General features: G+C 49.7%; 1 protein-coding gene across 1 annotated transcript in view; it reads right to left on the reverse strand.

Annotated features, from left to right (window-relative positions):
• The window catches only part of RTN4R (reticulon 4 receptor), a 122,069-nt gene extending 117,275 nt beyond the window's left edge, over positions 1–4,794 (reverse strand). The window contains exon 1 of the mRNA XM_082203309.1: positions 4,105–4,794. Coding sequence (XP_082059435.1) covers positions 4,105–4,126 — 22 coding nt within the window. The 5' untranslated portion in view covers positions 4,127–4,794. The remainder of the gene's footprint in view (positions 1–4,104) is intronic.
• Positions 4,795–16,773: the final 11,979 nt, after the last annotated feature.

The raw sequence follows: 16,773 nt of genomic DNA on the forward strand, positions 1-16,773 counted from the left end.
ATTACAGTGCATTTTTATTTAACTGCTGTGGTTAATACCATGTGTCAGGGAACTGACATTGGAGCGAGAGGCGAAGGGGAGGCTCCCAGATGATGCTGGCGAAGGACCCAGCAGCAGGGGGAGAAACAGCTCAGTAGAGGGGGAAGCCAATCAGCGCAACACCAGGGATAAAGGGGGGCAGACGGGGGAATTGGAGAGAGGGCTCCAGGACTCTTCACTGGAAATCAGTGAGGAGAGCCTAGGTCCTCCGCTACCCACGCCTTCCCTGCGCAGAAGACTCCCGCGCAGTGAGAGGAGGGGGAGACTGGGTGTCAAACAACTTTTATGTTGGAAGAGGTTCAAGAAACGCCCACTGACGGATTCTGCCAGTGACTGAGGCAGCCATGATGAGAAGGGGCTGTGCAGTCAGAAAGGTTTAAGAAGGAAAATTAACCGAGAAAGGCACCAGTTTATGCACGAGTAACTCATACCTATTACACCATGCATTGCTACAGTACACCTGAAATAAAGGCATGACACAGGAGAAAGCACACCTGCAGTAAAACAAAACTTATTTTGTATAATAATTGATTCTGTACTTTTTACTACTTTGTAAATGTTTAATTTTGGTTCTGCTACTAATTGGAGGAAGGCAACAAGATTCCACCCGGAACTGCCCCCACACAAGGATGTCGTTGCTCCTGCAAGGAGCCGAAACTTCTTTGTGCATTTTAAAAACGAATCCTCAGGCGGATGAATTCTGTGCTCTTCTTTCAAGCTCTAGTGGAATATAGGTGTCAGCACAGCCCTGTTTGCATCTCTGCTTCTCCTTCAGGGGTGATTTAACAAGAGTGCCAGTGCCAACAAGGGCCTTTTAATCTGTAAAATGAGCCTGCCAGGACAACCTTCCCCCCCCCCATTGAATCAACACATATCAAGCACTGTTGGTAGGAACACACAGAAGGGCCTGTGGAACTCTCTGCTTGAAGATAACCCTCTGGCTCCCTCTGTGGTGACTTTTCATCACTGCTTTGAAACCTTTTTGATGTATTCTTTTCGGGCAGGGGGAAGAGATCATTTACTGTATATGAGAATTGAATATAACAACAACCACACCACATTTTCCTGTTCCATTATATATGGAGAGAGGGAGTTTAGTCCGGTGGTTAGAGTATCAGACCGGGGTTCAAATCCTTGTTCAGCTATGAAACTCACTGGAAGGCCCTGGGTCAGTCCCTGACTTTCAGCCCAACCAACTTCACAGGGTTGTTGTAGGGATAAAATGAAGAGGAAGAGGACCACCTTGAGCTCCTTGGAGGAATGGTGAGATATAAATGTGATCGGTAAATAAATAGCGTCACAGTTCTTTATTGGCTTCTGAGCACTGCGAGACCTCTCCAAATGAAACTCCTGGGCTGCTTGGTAGCTCATGTTCATTTCAGTGAAGCTCGTCTAGGCAAACTTGCCACAAATGCTGCCTTGTGGTCCCCATTATGCCACCATTCCAGGCATCCAAAACCTGCCCCCTGTGGCCAGCCGCCGCCTCTCCTCTGGGCTCTGGGCAGGGCTGCCTCCGCAGCTATCTGATCCCCACGGAGCACAGGTATTTGAGCAGACCTGGAACAAGACCTCATCTCCCTGCAACTGGCAACCCCGTGCACACACAGTTCCCTGCCGAAAGCCAGATGCCTTCCACGCCGATTACATCGGGGGGGGGGGCATCATCACCCAGTGGAACGAAAGCGACGCCTAACCTACAGAACATGATTTCCTCACTTTGCATGTAATTTCACACACAAAGCCTTAATCCAGTTTAGCGCCTTGATTCCCCCCCCCCTTCTTTTTAAATGAAGCTGAGCAGAGGAGCAATTAGCTAGTGATGCTTTGGGCCAGCCCTGGTCATTACACCAACAGACACCCCATTCCCTTTTTCCTTCCTCACCCCACCATTTTTCCCAGGACCATCACAGTGGAGATCAGATCTGCAGGGGGCGGAGGAGGATGAGATGCCATAATCCCCTCTTTCTCTCTCATTCATCCTTTTCTTCCTAACAAAGAGCTTTGGTGCCTTTTGAGGATGGAGAACATTCCCCACCCACCCCCCAAGGAAAAAATACTTCATGCCCCCTGGAAGGTATTGTACATAGGAATCTGCCTTATCCTGAATCAGGTCATTGGTCCAGCTAACAGTGGCTGCCCAGGATTTCAGACAGGGGATAATCTTAGACCCAACCTGGAGATGCCATAGGGCCAATTGAACCTTCTGTGTGTGTAAGAGGCACTCCCACCACGGAGCTACAAACATAGAAAGCCACCTTAAACAGAGCCAGGCCATCTAGCTCAGTATTCCCAACACTGACTGGCAGCAGCTCTCCGGGGTTTCAAGCAGGGGACGTTCCTAGCCCTATCTGGAGATGATGGATATTGGACCTGGGACCTCCTGGGTGCAAAACAGGCAATTCCACCACCAAACACAGAAAACTGCCTTAAACAGAATCAGATCATAGATCCAACACTGACTGGCAGCAGCTCTCCGGGGTTTCAGGCAGAGGGCATTCATTCCCAGTCCTGAGGATTGAACCCAAAATCTGAATGCAAAGCAGGTGTTCTAAGGACCAAATATATATCGTTTTAGTTATGAGATATCCCGGAGGTGACACACACAACCCTTTATAAATGCACACTTCCATTAACAGCTCTGTCTAATCAGATTGCTCTTGCCTAGATGGAATGTCACGTTATCCCTGCGGTGTTCAGACAAGCTCTGGGAAACTTTGGCCAACTCCATGGAGCTTGCAGCGCAGCTTTCTCCTGCCAGGGAAGGAAATGCTGCTAAAATACTTGATGCTCTGGGTGGTGGTGGCAATACTCCTAAAATGGCCATGGGGTCTTTTCCACTAACAACACCTTCCATCATAAAGTTCCCCCTGTTCGACACAGGAAAGGAGCGAAAGACTGCCTCCCGCATCCACACGCCGAGGAAATGCACCGCTGGAAGGGGGACACGCGGAGGGACCACTGCCCGCCCCCGTCTTTCCACGCTGGCCAGGCAAGAGCGCCTCTGCAGACACCTGCTGGAGCCGCAGACCGTCAGGGCCTCTGGGGGGCGCTCTTGAGAATCCCATGAAAGATACGGGGCCCGACCTAAAGCAAGCCCCTTCAAGCGCGAGAAGGAGGTGGGATCTGAACTGGCAAGCCAGGAACACGGAACTTCTGCATCTCCAAAGCTATTTTTGAGGGGGTAAAATGCTAACCCTTTCCGCTCTCTCCACCTGGGGGAGATGTTGTTTCTCTAACAGCCAAGCTGCCCCAAACTGGCGATTAGCAAAAAGAGCTATTTTGGACACACACGCTAAACAGCATTTCCTTTCATTGGAGGCCTTTGACTGAACCCCAGGCCATCTATTCCACCTCCCCTCAACCTGCTTTGGGGTCCGAGTTGAAAATGATTGAGATGGAGTTCTTTCTCCCCGACAGACACATTTTCCCCGGCAGACACTCCCCCCTGCAATAGCACAAAAGCCTGGCATGGAGGAGGGAAGACAGAAAGACGATGATAATAATCCTCCGCTCCGCGCGCTCAAATCCGGGCGCAGCGCGCCGTCCGTTCTACATTCCTTGTAAACGCGCCAACGTCGAACTAGATTCTCCTCTACACACAAACACACGTCCAGGGAGGAATTCTGCGCCAAGCGGGGCGGGGGAAGGGGGGGAGGGAAGCAAAGGTCCTTCAAGGGCGGGGTAGGTCCCGCGAGCACACACCCCCCAAAGAAAAGACACAAACACACTGTCTATCCTCTCCGGACTTTCAGCAGGCGATGGCAAGTCTCCGTAGCCTGCCTCTTTGAAAAGGACACAGTTGGCAAACGCTTTTTCCCCGACGCCCCTCGCCTTAAGTTAGACGGCTTCCCCCTCCCTCGAAGTTGGCCCCCGCCGTCCCCCCTCCTTCCCAGAGCTTCCACAGCCCGCGACAAAGTTGCCTCCTCGGAACTTCTCCCCGCGCCGCGCGCAAAGGAAACCCCGACGGCCACACTCTTTCATCTCCCCTCTCCAGACCATATTTGTGTGTGTCCCCACCTAAAAAAAATTTCCCCTTTGTGTCTCTTCCTCCGTGCCGTCACTTACCTTCAGCGATCGCCCTCTTCATTTTAGGGGCTCGGGAAAGGCACGGCTCGGAGGGCAACGGGGGGGACGCAGCGGCAAATCCTTCCCAAAAGAAACGCAGCGGAGCCTCATGCAAACTTCCACCCGGGCGCGGGCACGACGACGGGGATGCTGCTGCTGCCTTTGACGGCGACAAGCCCGATGCCCGCCTGGCTCATCGGGCTAGCGAGGCGGTTCGCTCCTGCGGCCGGAGGAGCCAGCATCCAGGCAGAAGGGACTGAGGGAGGAGACGCCCCGCGCGCTGTGGCTCACACCAACGCGCCGGCGGCTGCGACGCAGGAAAAAAGAGGCAGGCGCTGGTTCCACCGAGCGCGTCTGCGCTGCTTTGCCTCGGCTCCGCTTCTGCTGGTCTTGCCCTCCCGGCGTCAGGGTAGGGAGGAGCGGGTAGTTGTTTTTTGTGTGGCGAGGCTTTCCCAGCTGGGAAAGGGCGCGCGATCCGGGGCTCGGAGAAGGAGGGACGGTGGCGCTGGCGAGGCTGGTTTCGGCTGCTCCGGCGGGGGGACTGAAAGGTGATGAATGTTTTATGGGATCATGTGGTTTGACGTGAGAGGAATCGGCCTAGATCGGATTTACTGGCTGGAGGAGGGAGAGGGAGGAGGGAGGGGCCGCCGCCGCCGCCGCGCGCTCCGGCGAGGGGGGCGCACGCGGAGCGCGTTAGGGAGTCCTGCAGAAAAACGGGGAGCGCTTGGCCGGAGCGCGCTGGGCTGTGGCTAGACGTCGCTCTCCACCACCACCAGGGGCTTGCCTGCGGGGAGACGAGGGGGCCAGCGGCACCTGGCCCCCACCCACCCTCAATACACGCGCGAGATGTATGGGTCCCGGGAGCCTCTCTCCAAAGAGAAATCACTTCGGACTTGTTCGGAGGCGTGTTTGAAGATAGGAGAGTGCGAGGAAGACCCTTCAGGACTATGACAGGGCCCCGTTTGGGCTGGGAAAGGGTTCGGAACTGATGGGAGGTGCGCGGGGGGGGGGTGACAGAAGAGAAGACTGCAGCAGCGATGTTTCTCCCGGCCCGGGTCTGTCCGCGGCAGCACGCTGGCCTAGGCGACGAGGCTGGCAGTTCATTCCTGGAGGGACGGTGCCACCTATAGGACGCCGAGGAGAGAATCCAGACTGACTGTGCAGGGGGGCGGGGGCGCGTCGGAGTGCAGGCGCATCTATGCCTTCTGCTTCAGAGAATAGACATCTCATTCTTGCCTATGAAGCGAGACTCCGTCCTGGGAGGCATCGAGCACACTCCACGCCCACCCGAGGACACTCCCGCACCCGCATTTCCCAATGCTTCCTACCCTGGATGTCTGAATCTCTCGAATATCGGTTCCTCACACTTCTGGGACAGGGTGACTCATTCCTCATCACCCCCCTCAGCGCTTGACACGCATGAGACCCATTTTGAGAAGGGGGTGGGGTAAAGAGAAGGAAATTGTTTGTGTCCTCAGACACACAAACACATACACAGTCCCCCCCCCTCGCGTGCCTTATGCTTGGTATGCAAGCTCTAATCCATATTAGTGATTTGTTGGGACAACAAAACCAGCAGCTTGAAATGGGAGTTAATCTAGATTAATCTGCTCTGAAAGGGGACAGGGACTTTCGCTCTTAACTCTCTGTGTTTTAATGTCCTCTTATCGCACCACACTGATTTGAAAGACTACACAGCGAGTTTTTTTTTACCTGCTCTAATTCACCTCTTGGGAATACAGGAGCTTGAGGCAAAAAGTCCCGACTTCAAAGGGGACCTTCCTCTGATACGATGGTGGCTGGTGCCTATTGGTTGTGGTAGGGCAGAAGAGAAGGAGTCCAACATTAGGGGGAGCCAGAGAGCATAAGAGACGAGACAAACAAAGGTGGGGCCAGTGTCAATAATAGGTGGGGGCAGCTATTTCTAATTTTGTCCCCATCCTCCCCACTGCTGAGTTCTACAAGGGCCACACTGAGACTGAGGAGGAGGAGGAGGAAGTTGATGGGCAGTTCTTCCACTCCCCCAAGACTGTAGGCAACTAAGAAGCAGCACTGTAGTGGTACAGAGTCATGGGAAGTCAAAGGCCTGTGACTATTTTGGCAGCAGGGTCCCTTCTCCTTTGAGGAAAAGCTTCACTATAAATGCAGTCAATCAGTTATAAGATATCAGTGTGCATAGGGTCACCTCCTGAAGCCTGCATACTCCTGCCCCACAGGGTAAACTTTGGGTCACAAAAACACCCATGACATCCACCCCCTTTCAGATGCTTTGGCATGCTGCCCAGCCCAAAGGCTCCTTTCCATGCAAGCCGCTCTCAAGACTGATGCCCCCATGCCACTGACTGCCAAGACCTGCAAATAAGAAGGTGGGGCCTTTGAAGCCTCCTGCTGCTGGTAGAGATGCCTGGGGTGAGGTGGCTTTGATCGCAGCATCAACACCCCAACAGATCTTGCTTCTCCATTCATCATGGAGCAAACACGCCTCTGTGTCTCCAGCTTCCAGCCTGATTCCAGCTCAGCTCAGTTCACACACACAGTGCTGGCTATTGTTCTCCAAGAGAGCTAGGCGAGTGGGGTGGAGGGAAGGCTCACTTATTAGCCCAAAGAGCACCATTACTTAGCTGCAACTCTTGCAACCTGGCTGCTTCTTTGGGGATGCTGAAGAGGACACCTTAGTGGCCAGCTAAGGTCCCTGCATTACAAGGAAACTTGTCTGTTTCAGCAAGCTCCTCTCGATTCTCAAGCTCACTGGGTATCCAAAGAACTGGAAGACTGACACACGCACTCCAACCCACAACAATAGCACAAACACAAAATCCATTCAAATCCAAGACAGATGCCAGCTGGGATGAATATTTCAGAAGGTTTGTTGAAAGAGGAACGTCTTGAGCAGTTGCTGAAATGCCAATAGAAGGAATGCCCACCCCTACCCCCCAATATGCAGTGGGAGGATGTTTCAGAAAGCAGTTACCACCTCACTAAAAGACTGATTCCAACATCATACAGAGCAGACTTCCTGAGAGGATGATCTCTGCGGGATACTGTCTCCTGCAGAATACAGTATTCAATTGGGCATATAAGGGATGGGGTGAAATTTAGGTATCCTGGACGGTATTGGGCTTTGTACAGCAAACACGACACCTTGAACCTTACCTGGTAGCTATTTGGCAGTTAAGGCAATTGCTTTAGTGGCTCCATATGTGTTGGCCATTTTCTGCAGCATCTGGTCAGCCCCAAGGGCAGCCCCCCCCCCACTGAACATCAGAAGAGCGTGCTGGATCAGGCCAATGACCATCTAGTTCAGCATCCTGTTCTCATAATGGCTACCCAGATCCCTGCAGGAAATCCAGAAGCAGGATCCAAGCACAACAGCACTCTCCCTCTCATTTTCAACTGTAGAGGCAGAGGCTTGACATCTTGGCTAGTAGTCATCGATAGTCCTCCAGGAATTTGTCTAATCATCTTTTAAAGCCATCTAGGTTGGTGGCTATTACTGCCTCCTGCAGATGCAATTTCCGTAGTCTACCTATGCCCTGTATAATAAATAATAATAAATTTTGTAGAAGTCCTTCCTTTAATCTACCCTGAACCTTCCAGCCTTCAGCTTCACTGTAGGTCCAAGTGGGAGATAAACTTAGAGCATAAAGCTCATTATTCTCCACTAAACTAATGCACCATTAAAAAGCTCAAATTTTCAATAAACTGATTGTCTTTCTTCCCCAACTCATGCTACATTACCAAAAGAAATTGGTCGCATGAGCAGTGTGTCCCAAACTCTCAGAAGCCACTCATCGATGGAGGGAAGATTAATCTTTTTCCCATCTAAAACTCCAAACCATACAAGCCACAATCAATAAACGAACCATTGTTTCTCAGTCTTCAAGCAAAGCCATACGTCTGACATCGTGAAATAAAAGGACTCTTGGATCTAGCGGCTGTGTATGCCCTGAAATGCTTTTGATTTCATTTACAACAGAAACACTGTTGCTTGTGAGTTGAGAACATGACCGAAATATGTGATATATATATTTGCTCTAAGGGAACGAACATCTCCAGCAATCATCCTTCACCGCGTGTGGATTCTGTTCCACCTGAACGATGCTAAATATCAACTGAGCAGAATTTTCACGGAGGAAAAGGCTATAAATGGCTACTAGCCCTGATGGCTGTGCTCTGCCTCCATAGACAGAGGCAGGAATGCTCCTGAATCCCAATTGCTAGAAGCCACAGGAGGAGAGATGGCTGGGGTCAGGCGCCACTTCTGTGTTTCCCAGAAGAGCCATTTGATTGGCCACTGTGAGATCTCAGGAGGCTGGACCAGATGGACCACTGGCCTGATCCTGCAGCTCTCTTCATATGTTCTCCATTTTAGAGGGGAAAGAAGCTTTCCTTAAAATTCACACACAGATTGTTCCATGTACAGATGCGCATTTTCATATCAAGAACATTAACCTCCTCCTCCAACTAAATCAATTCCCTGATTATCCTGGTGTGTATTTTTGACCATCTCCATGCCATCAAATATTTAATATAGTCATACCTCTTGTTACGTTTGCTTCAGGTTAAATCTTTTCAGGTTGCGTTCCACGGCAACCCGGAAGTACTGGAAAGGGTTACTTCTGGGTTTCGCCACTCGCGTATGCACAGATGCTCAAAATGACGCCACGTGCATGCACAGAAGTGGCAAATCGCAACCCCTGCACACGCAGATGCGTGTTGCGTTCTGCTCATGTTGCGAACTGGGCTCTGGAACAGATCCCGTTCACAACCAGAGGTACCACTGTATATCCGGATCAAAACTTATTTGACTGATTATTGGAGAGTCGTACAACAGAAATGGTACTGGGAACAAAATTTTGACAATAATAACCCCGTGCCAAACTTTTAAATGCTGAAATGTTGGTTGGGATGGTGTGGCCTTGTTTATTTCATTACATTTCTGAGTCGCTTCCGTGAGGATTGGGGACCAGGAAGCAACTCCAGTCTTTTGTCTTTGACCCAGGCTGTGGAGCCTGGAAGGTTTCAGATAACAGCAGGTTGGTGCATCCTGAGAATGACAGACTGATGGATGGCAAATCACCACACAACCAGTTCCACTGAGCTCATTTTCAGTTAGAAAGAGAGCAAACTTCACTCTCATCCTGATGAGCTTTGGTGCCATAATTATAGGCTCATCCCTCCCTAATTCTTAATTATAGTATGGCACAGCCTTCTGCTTAGAATCAAGAGTCTTGATTGAAGGCTACATAGCTGCTCTCTTTGGGTAGCGCTGTGATGGAGAAAGGTCTTAGAGAGAGGAACAGAAAGGAAGGTTATGACTTTGCTCCTGCCCAACACATTGAGAGGGAGGTGCTTACTTGAAAGCAGGAAAGAGACCTTTATTCAAGCTGGCTGGTGGTGGCAAGAACATGAGAAGAACCTTGTGATGGCCTGGGATTCAGACTCGGATGCTGAACCTGAGGGATCCCAGCCTGCACAGGAGTCCCCGCCTCCAGAACCAGCTGAGCCGGGGCTGGGGCTTGAGCCTGAAGGGTCCTCACCTGTGCTGGATCCTCAGGTGCAGGCATCAGCTGAGTCTGCTCTGGCTCCTGAGGTGATGGAGGACCCATTGCCTGCAGGTGCTCCACTCTCAGCCCCGTCCGAGGAAGCTGAGATTGCCTCTGGGTCCGGTAACCCTCCAGCCTCTCCTGAGCTGCAGAGGCTCAGGGCAGAGAGGTGGAGGGAAGTAAGTTCCCACAGGAGGAGTGCTCGCCTCCAGGCCAGGAGAGGTGAGTCACCTGTGGACCGAGGCCGCCCCAGTCCCAAGTTGCGGGAGCAACATTGTTGGTTGCTAGTTCCTGCCCAAACCTTGTCCTGCTTGAGCTCCTGACCCGCCCTGGCTCCCTGCTTGCATGCCTGTTCCTGACTTCACCCGACTCCCTGCCCCGCACCCAGCTTCAGCTACTACGGACTGTCTCCACATTGCACTTTTGACCACGGACTGGACTTGGACCCACTGGACCAGCACAAACCTGCTGGCCCAGACACCCACTTCCTCATTCGTCATCTCTTCTACGGGTGGCGCTGAGGGCCCTTTGCTTCAGAGCCGTTTGCTCTCCTACTTTTAAGACTCACTGGGTTCTGGGAGAAGGTGGGTCTGGAATGCTTTCTAGTGATAACGTGTCAGCCAGCTGCTCCAGGTCTGCTTCCTCCTCCTCTCCCATTATTTCCCAGGTTTCCCCCTCGTCTTCCTCTGAGCTGTGATCTCCCTCAAACCCCTGTTGTAATTCTGAACTGTCTTCTTCTCTGGAAGGGTCAGGCTGGGGTGGTGGTCTCCACCATTCCTCCTCTGCCCAGTCCCTGACAGGCAGGAGGAGGAGGAGGAAGAGGGGGTGCTGGCACAGTAGGCCATGGAAATCAAGCTGCTGTGAGATGCCCAGATATGGCATCATGACATCAGACACACTGTTGCGACATCACATGCAACATTGGCCTCCTCAATCTCCTACCTGGGTTGGCATGCCTGCCTCCAGGTGTTCTGGACCAGCTGTGCTGCCTGGGACTGATGTTGGGATGGGCAAATCTGTCTGTTTCAGCCTCTCTCTGTTTCTCATTTCTCCTATCTTAGGTTCAGTTCTCCACATATTCATATCAGTTTGAGATTGTTCTTTAAAAAGAAAGACCCCCCAAGACAAATCATCAGCATTTTGGTGGGCCTCTGCGTAATTTTGCAAAGCAATTCCACAAAACAATATGCAGCATTGCCTAATAGACGCATTTTTTTGCAAATTTTCCTAAATATAATGCATTCATCTGTGTTATCTTCACATGTTTTTATGCACTGTTTCCTCTTGAAAATGCATTTTTGGACACATTGGTTGGCTTTAAATGCAATCAGAATCTAGACGTCTGGAACATGGGAAGTCCCAAATTTTTAATTTTTTATTTACAATTGGAATACTGTATATAATTGGTGTATTGATATTATGGTGATTTGGATTGATTTGATTTTTCATTAATTGGAAGATTCTTATTGAAAATGAATAAAATTTTAACAAACAAAAAAATGCAGTTGGAATCAAACTCCTCCTTTGCGCATTAAGTAAAGATAATGTACAAAAATGCATCCTATCAGGGGAAAATAATTTTGCAAAGAAATGTGTCCATTAGGCAATATTGAATATAAACTTGTGTATATTAGGTGACATCATCTGATGAATGTTTATGAGGACTTTTAAAAAACCACCAACTTTTGCCAAAATGTGGAGAATTAAACTTTAGGGTGGAGATATGAGAAGCTCAGAGAAACTGAAATTGACTGAGTTCATATCCATATCAGACATTTAGGGTACAGTGGTACCTCAGGTTACAGACATTTCAGGTTACAGACGCTTCAGGTTACAGACTCTGCTAACCCAGAAATAGTACCTCGGGTTAAGAACTTTGCTTCAGGATGAGAACAGAAATCGTGCGGTGGCAGCACAGCGACAGTGGGAGGCCTGATTAGCTAAAGTGGTGCTTCAGGTTAAGAACAGTTTCAGGTTAAGAACAGACCGACAGAACGAATTAAGTTCTTAACCTGAGGTACCACTGTATTATTACAGCAATTTAAACTGGCAGGGCTTCCCCCAAAGAATCCTGGGAACTGTAGTATGTTAAGGAGTTGTTAAAAGACCCTCCTTTTCCCCTCCCAGTTACAATTCCCAGAGTTTTTGTTGTTTATATCCCGACTTTTCCAATACCAGAACTCAAGCCAGCTTACCCAAATTAAACCAGCATGAAAAGCAAAAACGACGCTGCCGACATCAGATGCCATCAGATTTCTCCGGACATTTTTTTGCCGATTTCTGCCTGGGTACTGCTTTCGGATGCAATATTCTGGATATGTCCAGGAAATTCCAGACGTATGGCAGCCCTAAACTAGATGACCTTCAGGGTCACTTCCAACACTATAATTCTATGAGTCTCTATGAGTCTCTCTGCTGCTGAACCAGGGTCCTCCCCTGGTTATGTGGCCTTTGCCAGATTTGAGAGCCCTAGCAAATACCCACCCTCCCACTTTCTGAAGCCAGCCCTGCTGTGAGTTAACCCACAAAACGTCGAGGTTTCCCAGAGATTAAACATAGCTGATCTGGTATGGTGCATCACAGCTTTTGCCTGGGAAGAGAGAATGGGCCTAACCATAAGCAGCACCTAGCTGGGGAGACGACGACAGCCAGCCCCGAGATATGAATAAGTGCTAATTGAATTCTGAGATCTGGGCGGGGGGGCAGGACCTGCACGCAGAGTGGGGGGCTTCTCTACTCTGAGGCTCAGCCAATGATGGCATCCACCGGAAAGATGCAGATTTTTAATATTATTATTTTTTTAAAAAGCCAGCTTTGGAAGGCAAACAGATTTTTTGGTTGGGAGGTGAAAAGATGTGAGGGCCCAGAAATAGAAGAAAGGGGTAGGCGGAGTGTTGAGTGCCTGCTGCCATCAAAGGAAAGTATAGGGCAATTTTTGTGGGGGTGGGGAAGGGTGGCCAACCTTGAATGCAGATGCAACACAAAGCCCAGCCTGGTGGGACAATCAGAGCATGCTCCTTTGGCCCCAAAAGAGAGGGAGGAGGGAAGACACACCGCTTATGCATCATTGAAGAAAAAGGCATTGTGAGATATATATATATATATATATATATATATATATGCTTTCGTAGGTTTTCACGGGTACAGGAATGCAGGTTTTGGTGTCTTCGGGTGTCTTCCCGTGTAAGAGTCGGGGTGTCTGTGCGACGTTTCGACGAGGTCTCACTCGTCATCTTCAGGCTGGTGCTTTCGGCTTCTTGTTACTGGAACAGAGCTCTGTTCCAGTAACAAGAAGCCGAAAGCACCAGCCTGAAGATGACGAGTGAGACCTCGTCGAAACGTCGCACAGACACCCCGACTCTTAAACGGGAAGACACCCGAAGACACCAAAACCTGCATATATATATATATATATATATATATATATATATTTCTGAGCAGAGAGGCACATCTACAAAGGAGGGACATCAAAGCTGCAGAGAAGGTACCAAACTGGACTGTGAAGCAGGTCTTATAGCATGGTGCTTTATAGGAACTCAAACACCAGACTCTGCTCTGTTCCAGTAACAAGAAGCCGAAAGCACCAGCCTGAAGATGACGAGTGAGACCTCGTCGAAACGTCGCACAGACACCCCGACTCTTACACGGGAAGACACCCGAAGACACCAAAACCTGCATATATATATATATATATATATATATATATATATATATATATATATGCTTTCGTAGATTTTCACAGGTACAGGAATGCAGGTTTTGGTGTCTTCGGGTGTCTTCCCGTGTAAGAGTCGGGGTGTCTGTGCGACGTTTCGACGAGGTCTCACTCGTCATCTTCAGGCTGGTGCTTTCGGCTTCTTGTTACTGGAACAGAGCTCTGTTCCAGTAACAAGAAGCCGAAAGCACCAGCCTGAAGATGACGAGTGAGACCTCGTCGAAACGTCGCACAGACACCCCGACTCTTACACGGGAAGACACCCGAAGACACCAAAACCTGCATATATATATATATATATATATATATATATATATATATATATATATATTTCTGAGCAGAGAGGCACATCTACAAAGGAGGGACATCAAAGCTGCAGAGAAGGTACCAAACTGGACTGTGAAGCAGGTCTTATAGACAGGCCAGGGTTGAGATGGAAATGCAGGTATGAAATGCTAAGAGGAAGCCAGGCATGGGTTTTGCTTAAACTGCACTGTGGTTGTACAGTGGTACCTCGGGTTACATACGCTTCAGGTTACAGACTCTGCTAACCCAGAAATATTACCTCGGGTTAAGAACTTTGCTTCAGGATGAGAACAGAAATTATGCTCTGGTGGCGCGGTGGCAGCGGGAGGCCCCATTAGCTAAAGTGGTGCTTCAGGTTAAGAACAGTTTCAGGTTAAGAACGGACCTCCAGAACGAATTAAGTACGTAACCAGAGGTACCACTGTATATGATGGGTTCCCCCACCCCCCACCCCCATGCACCAGCCTAGGCTGTTAGGCAGAATGGGGCAATAGCTTGACAATCTCAGCCAGCCCCTCCTGTAGGGATGTGTATAGATGCTAGGAGGGGATACGGTATATCCTACCTTCTTCACGTTTGTGACTTCAGCAAAGTGCATCCCTTTGCAGCTTAAAGGGGAAGCTTAGATAGACTGGTTTTAGTCTTTTCATTTAAGTAATCCGGGATGCTCTAAGGCAGACTGGATTCTCCTGGTATTTTCCCCTTTTCTCCCCCATAAAACAACAATTACACAGACAATCTTGCAAAAAGGTAAAAACTGCATTTACCGCCTCGGAATACTCATTGAAGAGGAACAGATACAGCAGTCTTAAAATAGTGATTCAGTTACAATACTTAAGTCGAGCTTAAAATGGAGTCTGAGCTGCAGCTCAGGCTTAGCCATTTGTTTCTTCTCAACCAATTTCTTGGTGATGAGATGAAGAGGTCGGAGTGAAGAGAGGCAAAAAAAGAGGATGTATCCAGGCAGGTAAGAATATATATATATATGTATGCCCTCCCCCTGTCAGAGCACAGTGGGAGGGACCAGCGGCGTAGCGTGAGTTGTAAGCACCCGGGGCAAGGCAAGTAATTTGCGCCCCCCGCTGCCGCCCAAACGACGCCGCTTGCCCGGAGGAGGAGGGGGGCAGAGAGGCGAGGAAAATGCAACGGCCCAGCAGCTGCAGCAGCAGCAGCGGAGGCGGGGCTGTAAGGAGGGGCTGCCTGGCGCGTCCTCTTGCTTCTTCTTCTTTGGTGATCCCTCGTAGCTGAGTAAGATTGTCTTCCATAAACACAGTTTTAAAAGTGAGCCCGCAAGTGACTGTGGAGGCCAATTCTGGATCCACACATCCTTCCACAGTGGGGACATAGGTTTCTGGGTGGGAGTTGATCACAGTGTGGATTTGCCCAGCGTGCCTTCCTCTTAGCACATTTCTCCCTTGTGTCCCTTGAGTTCGAGTCTTCAAAGCCCATGACACCTTTGGTAAAGGCTGTTCTCCAATTGGAGCGCTCGCAGGCCAGTGTTTCCCAGTTGTCAGTGTTTATACTACATTTATTAAGATTTGCCTTGAGAGAGTCTTTAAACCTCTTTTGTTAACCAACAGCTTTACGCTTTCCATTTTTAAGTTCAGAACAGAGAAGTTGTGCTGGAAGACGATAATCAGGCATCTACACAGCATGACCAGTCCAATGAAGTTGATGTTGAAGAATCATTGCTTTGACGCTGGTGATCTTTGCTTCTTCCAGTACACTGGTATTTGTTGGTTTGACTGCATTGTCAATATCCCACACCTCCACCTGACTGCCTTCTTGCTTACAGCCAAGGGACAGCACTGCTGTACTCAGCTCCCATTGGGGCATCCAGTTCCCTGCCATGAGGACAGGATGCCAGACTAAATGGGCCATTGGTGTGGTCCTGCATGTTCTTCTGGTGTTCTTAATGCTTCTGGAAAACACAGGTGGGGAAAGTGCTCTTGTGTTCGAGTCCTGCTTGCTGACTTCCCATTGGTGCATCTGGGTGGTCACTGGGGGAACAGGATGCTGGACTAGGTGGGCCACTGGCCTGATCCCGCAGGCTTTTCATATGTTCCTAGATCCTTCCAACCCTACTCACCAACACCAGCAAACTTGCCCCTGGAACAGTGGCGTAGCGTGGGGGGTGCAGGGGGGCCGGCCGCACTGGGCGCAACATCTGGGGGTTAGGGTTAGGGGGCGCAAATCCACGGGTTAGGGGGCGCAAATCCACGGGTTAGGGGGCGCAAATTACTTGCCTTGCCCCGGGTGCTGACAACCCACGCTACGCCACTGCCCTGGAAGGCAAAATAGCCCAGCTCCCACCAACAGAGCCAGCTGTTCCAGAAATCCCACTTCCTACTGGGGAAAAAAAAAACACTTACATTTGCCTAATGCTTTGTCAAACTGCCCAGGATCTCAGATTGACGCTATCAGGTTTATAAAATGGCATCAGCTTCAGACGGTGAGATATTGACGTGTTGCCTGTATTCATAGCTCCATAAAACTATTTTACAGTGATATAATAACCCTAAATATGGCCTGTATTGGCAAGTGTGGATTTGCAACTGGGGGTGCTTTATCCATGATGAAATACATACCACCACCACCCCATTCCTACCCACCCCCCAGGCATCGATACAGGATTTTTGATGGAGTCAAGTAAACAGCCACTTTCCTTCAATATCCCTCTCTCTGCTGTGGGTCACAAACACATCAATATAGATCCATTGCCGTCTCTCTAGAATGAGGCATAAATCAGGGGGGGCAGTTTTCCCTTGAGAAAGAGCGTTTTCTTATTAGAACAGTGGAAAGCAAGATCTGGGGTGTTTGCTAACAAGTTTCATAATCTGCAAGGCTAATGACAGCTTCACGCCTCCCCCAGAAACCTTTGCAGGGATGATTTGCATCTCTGGGCAAGAAAGGGGGGCTGGAGAAAGGAGAGGGCAATGGTTTTTGTTGTTGCTCATCCTGATCCCGTTGATGTAGTGATGTAGCATAAGCTTCAGGGTTGACAGAGGTTCTTAAGAGAAGAGTTACTGGGGTTTGCACGAGGGAAGTGTGACTTTCTGCTGGGCTCCCTGGTGGATTGGCAGAGCAAAGAAATTCATCTGC

The sequence above is a fragment of the Podarcis vaucheri genome (assembly GCF_965113315.1).
Source record: "Podarcis vaucheri genome assembly, chromosome: 16".
Classification (NCBI taxonomy): Eukaryota; Metazoa; Chordata; class Lepidosauria; order Squamata; family Lacertidae; genus Podarcis; species Podarcis vaucheri.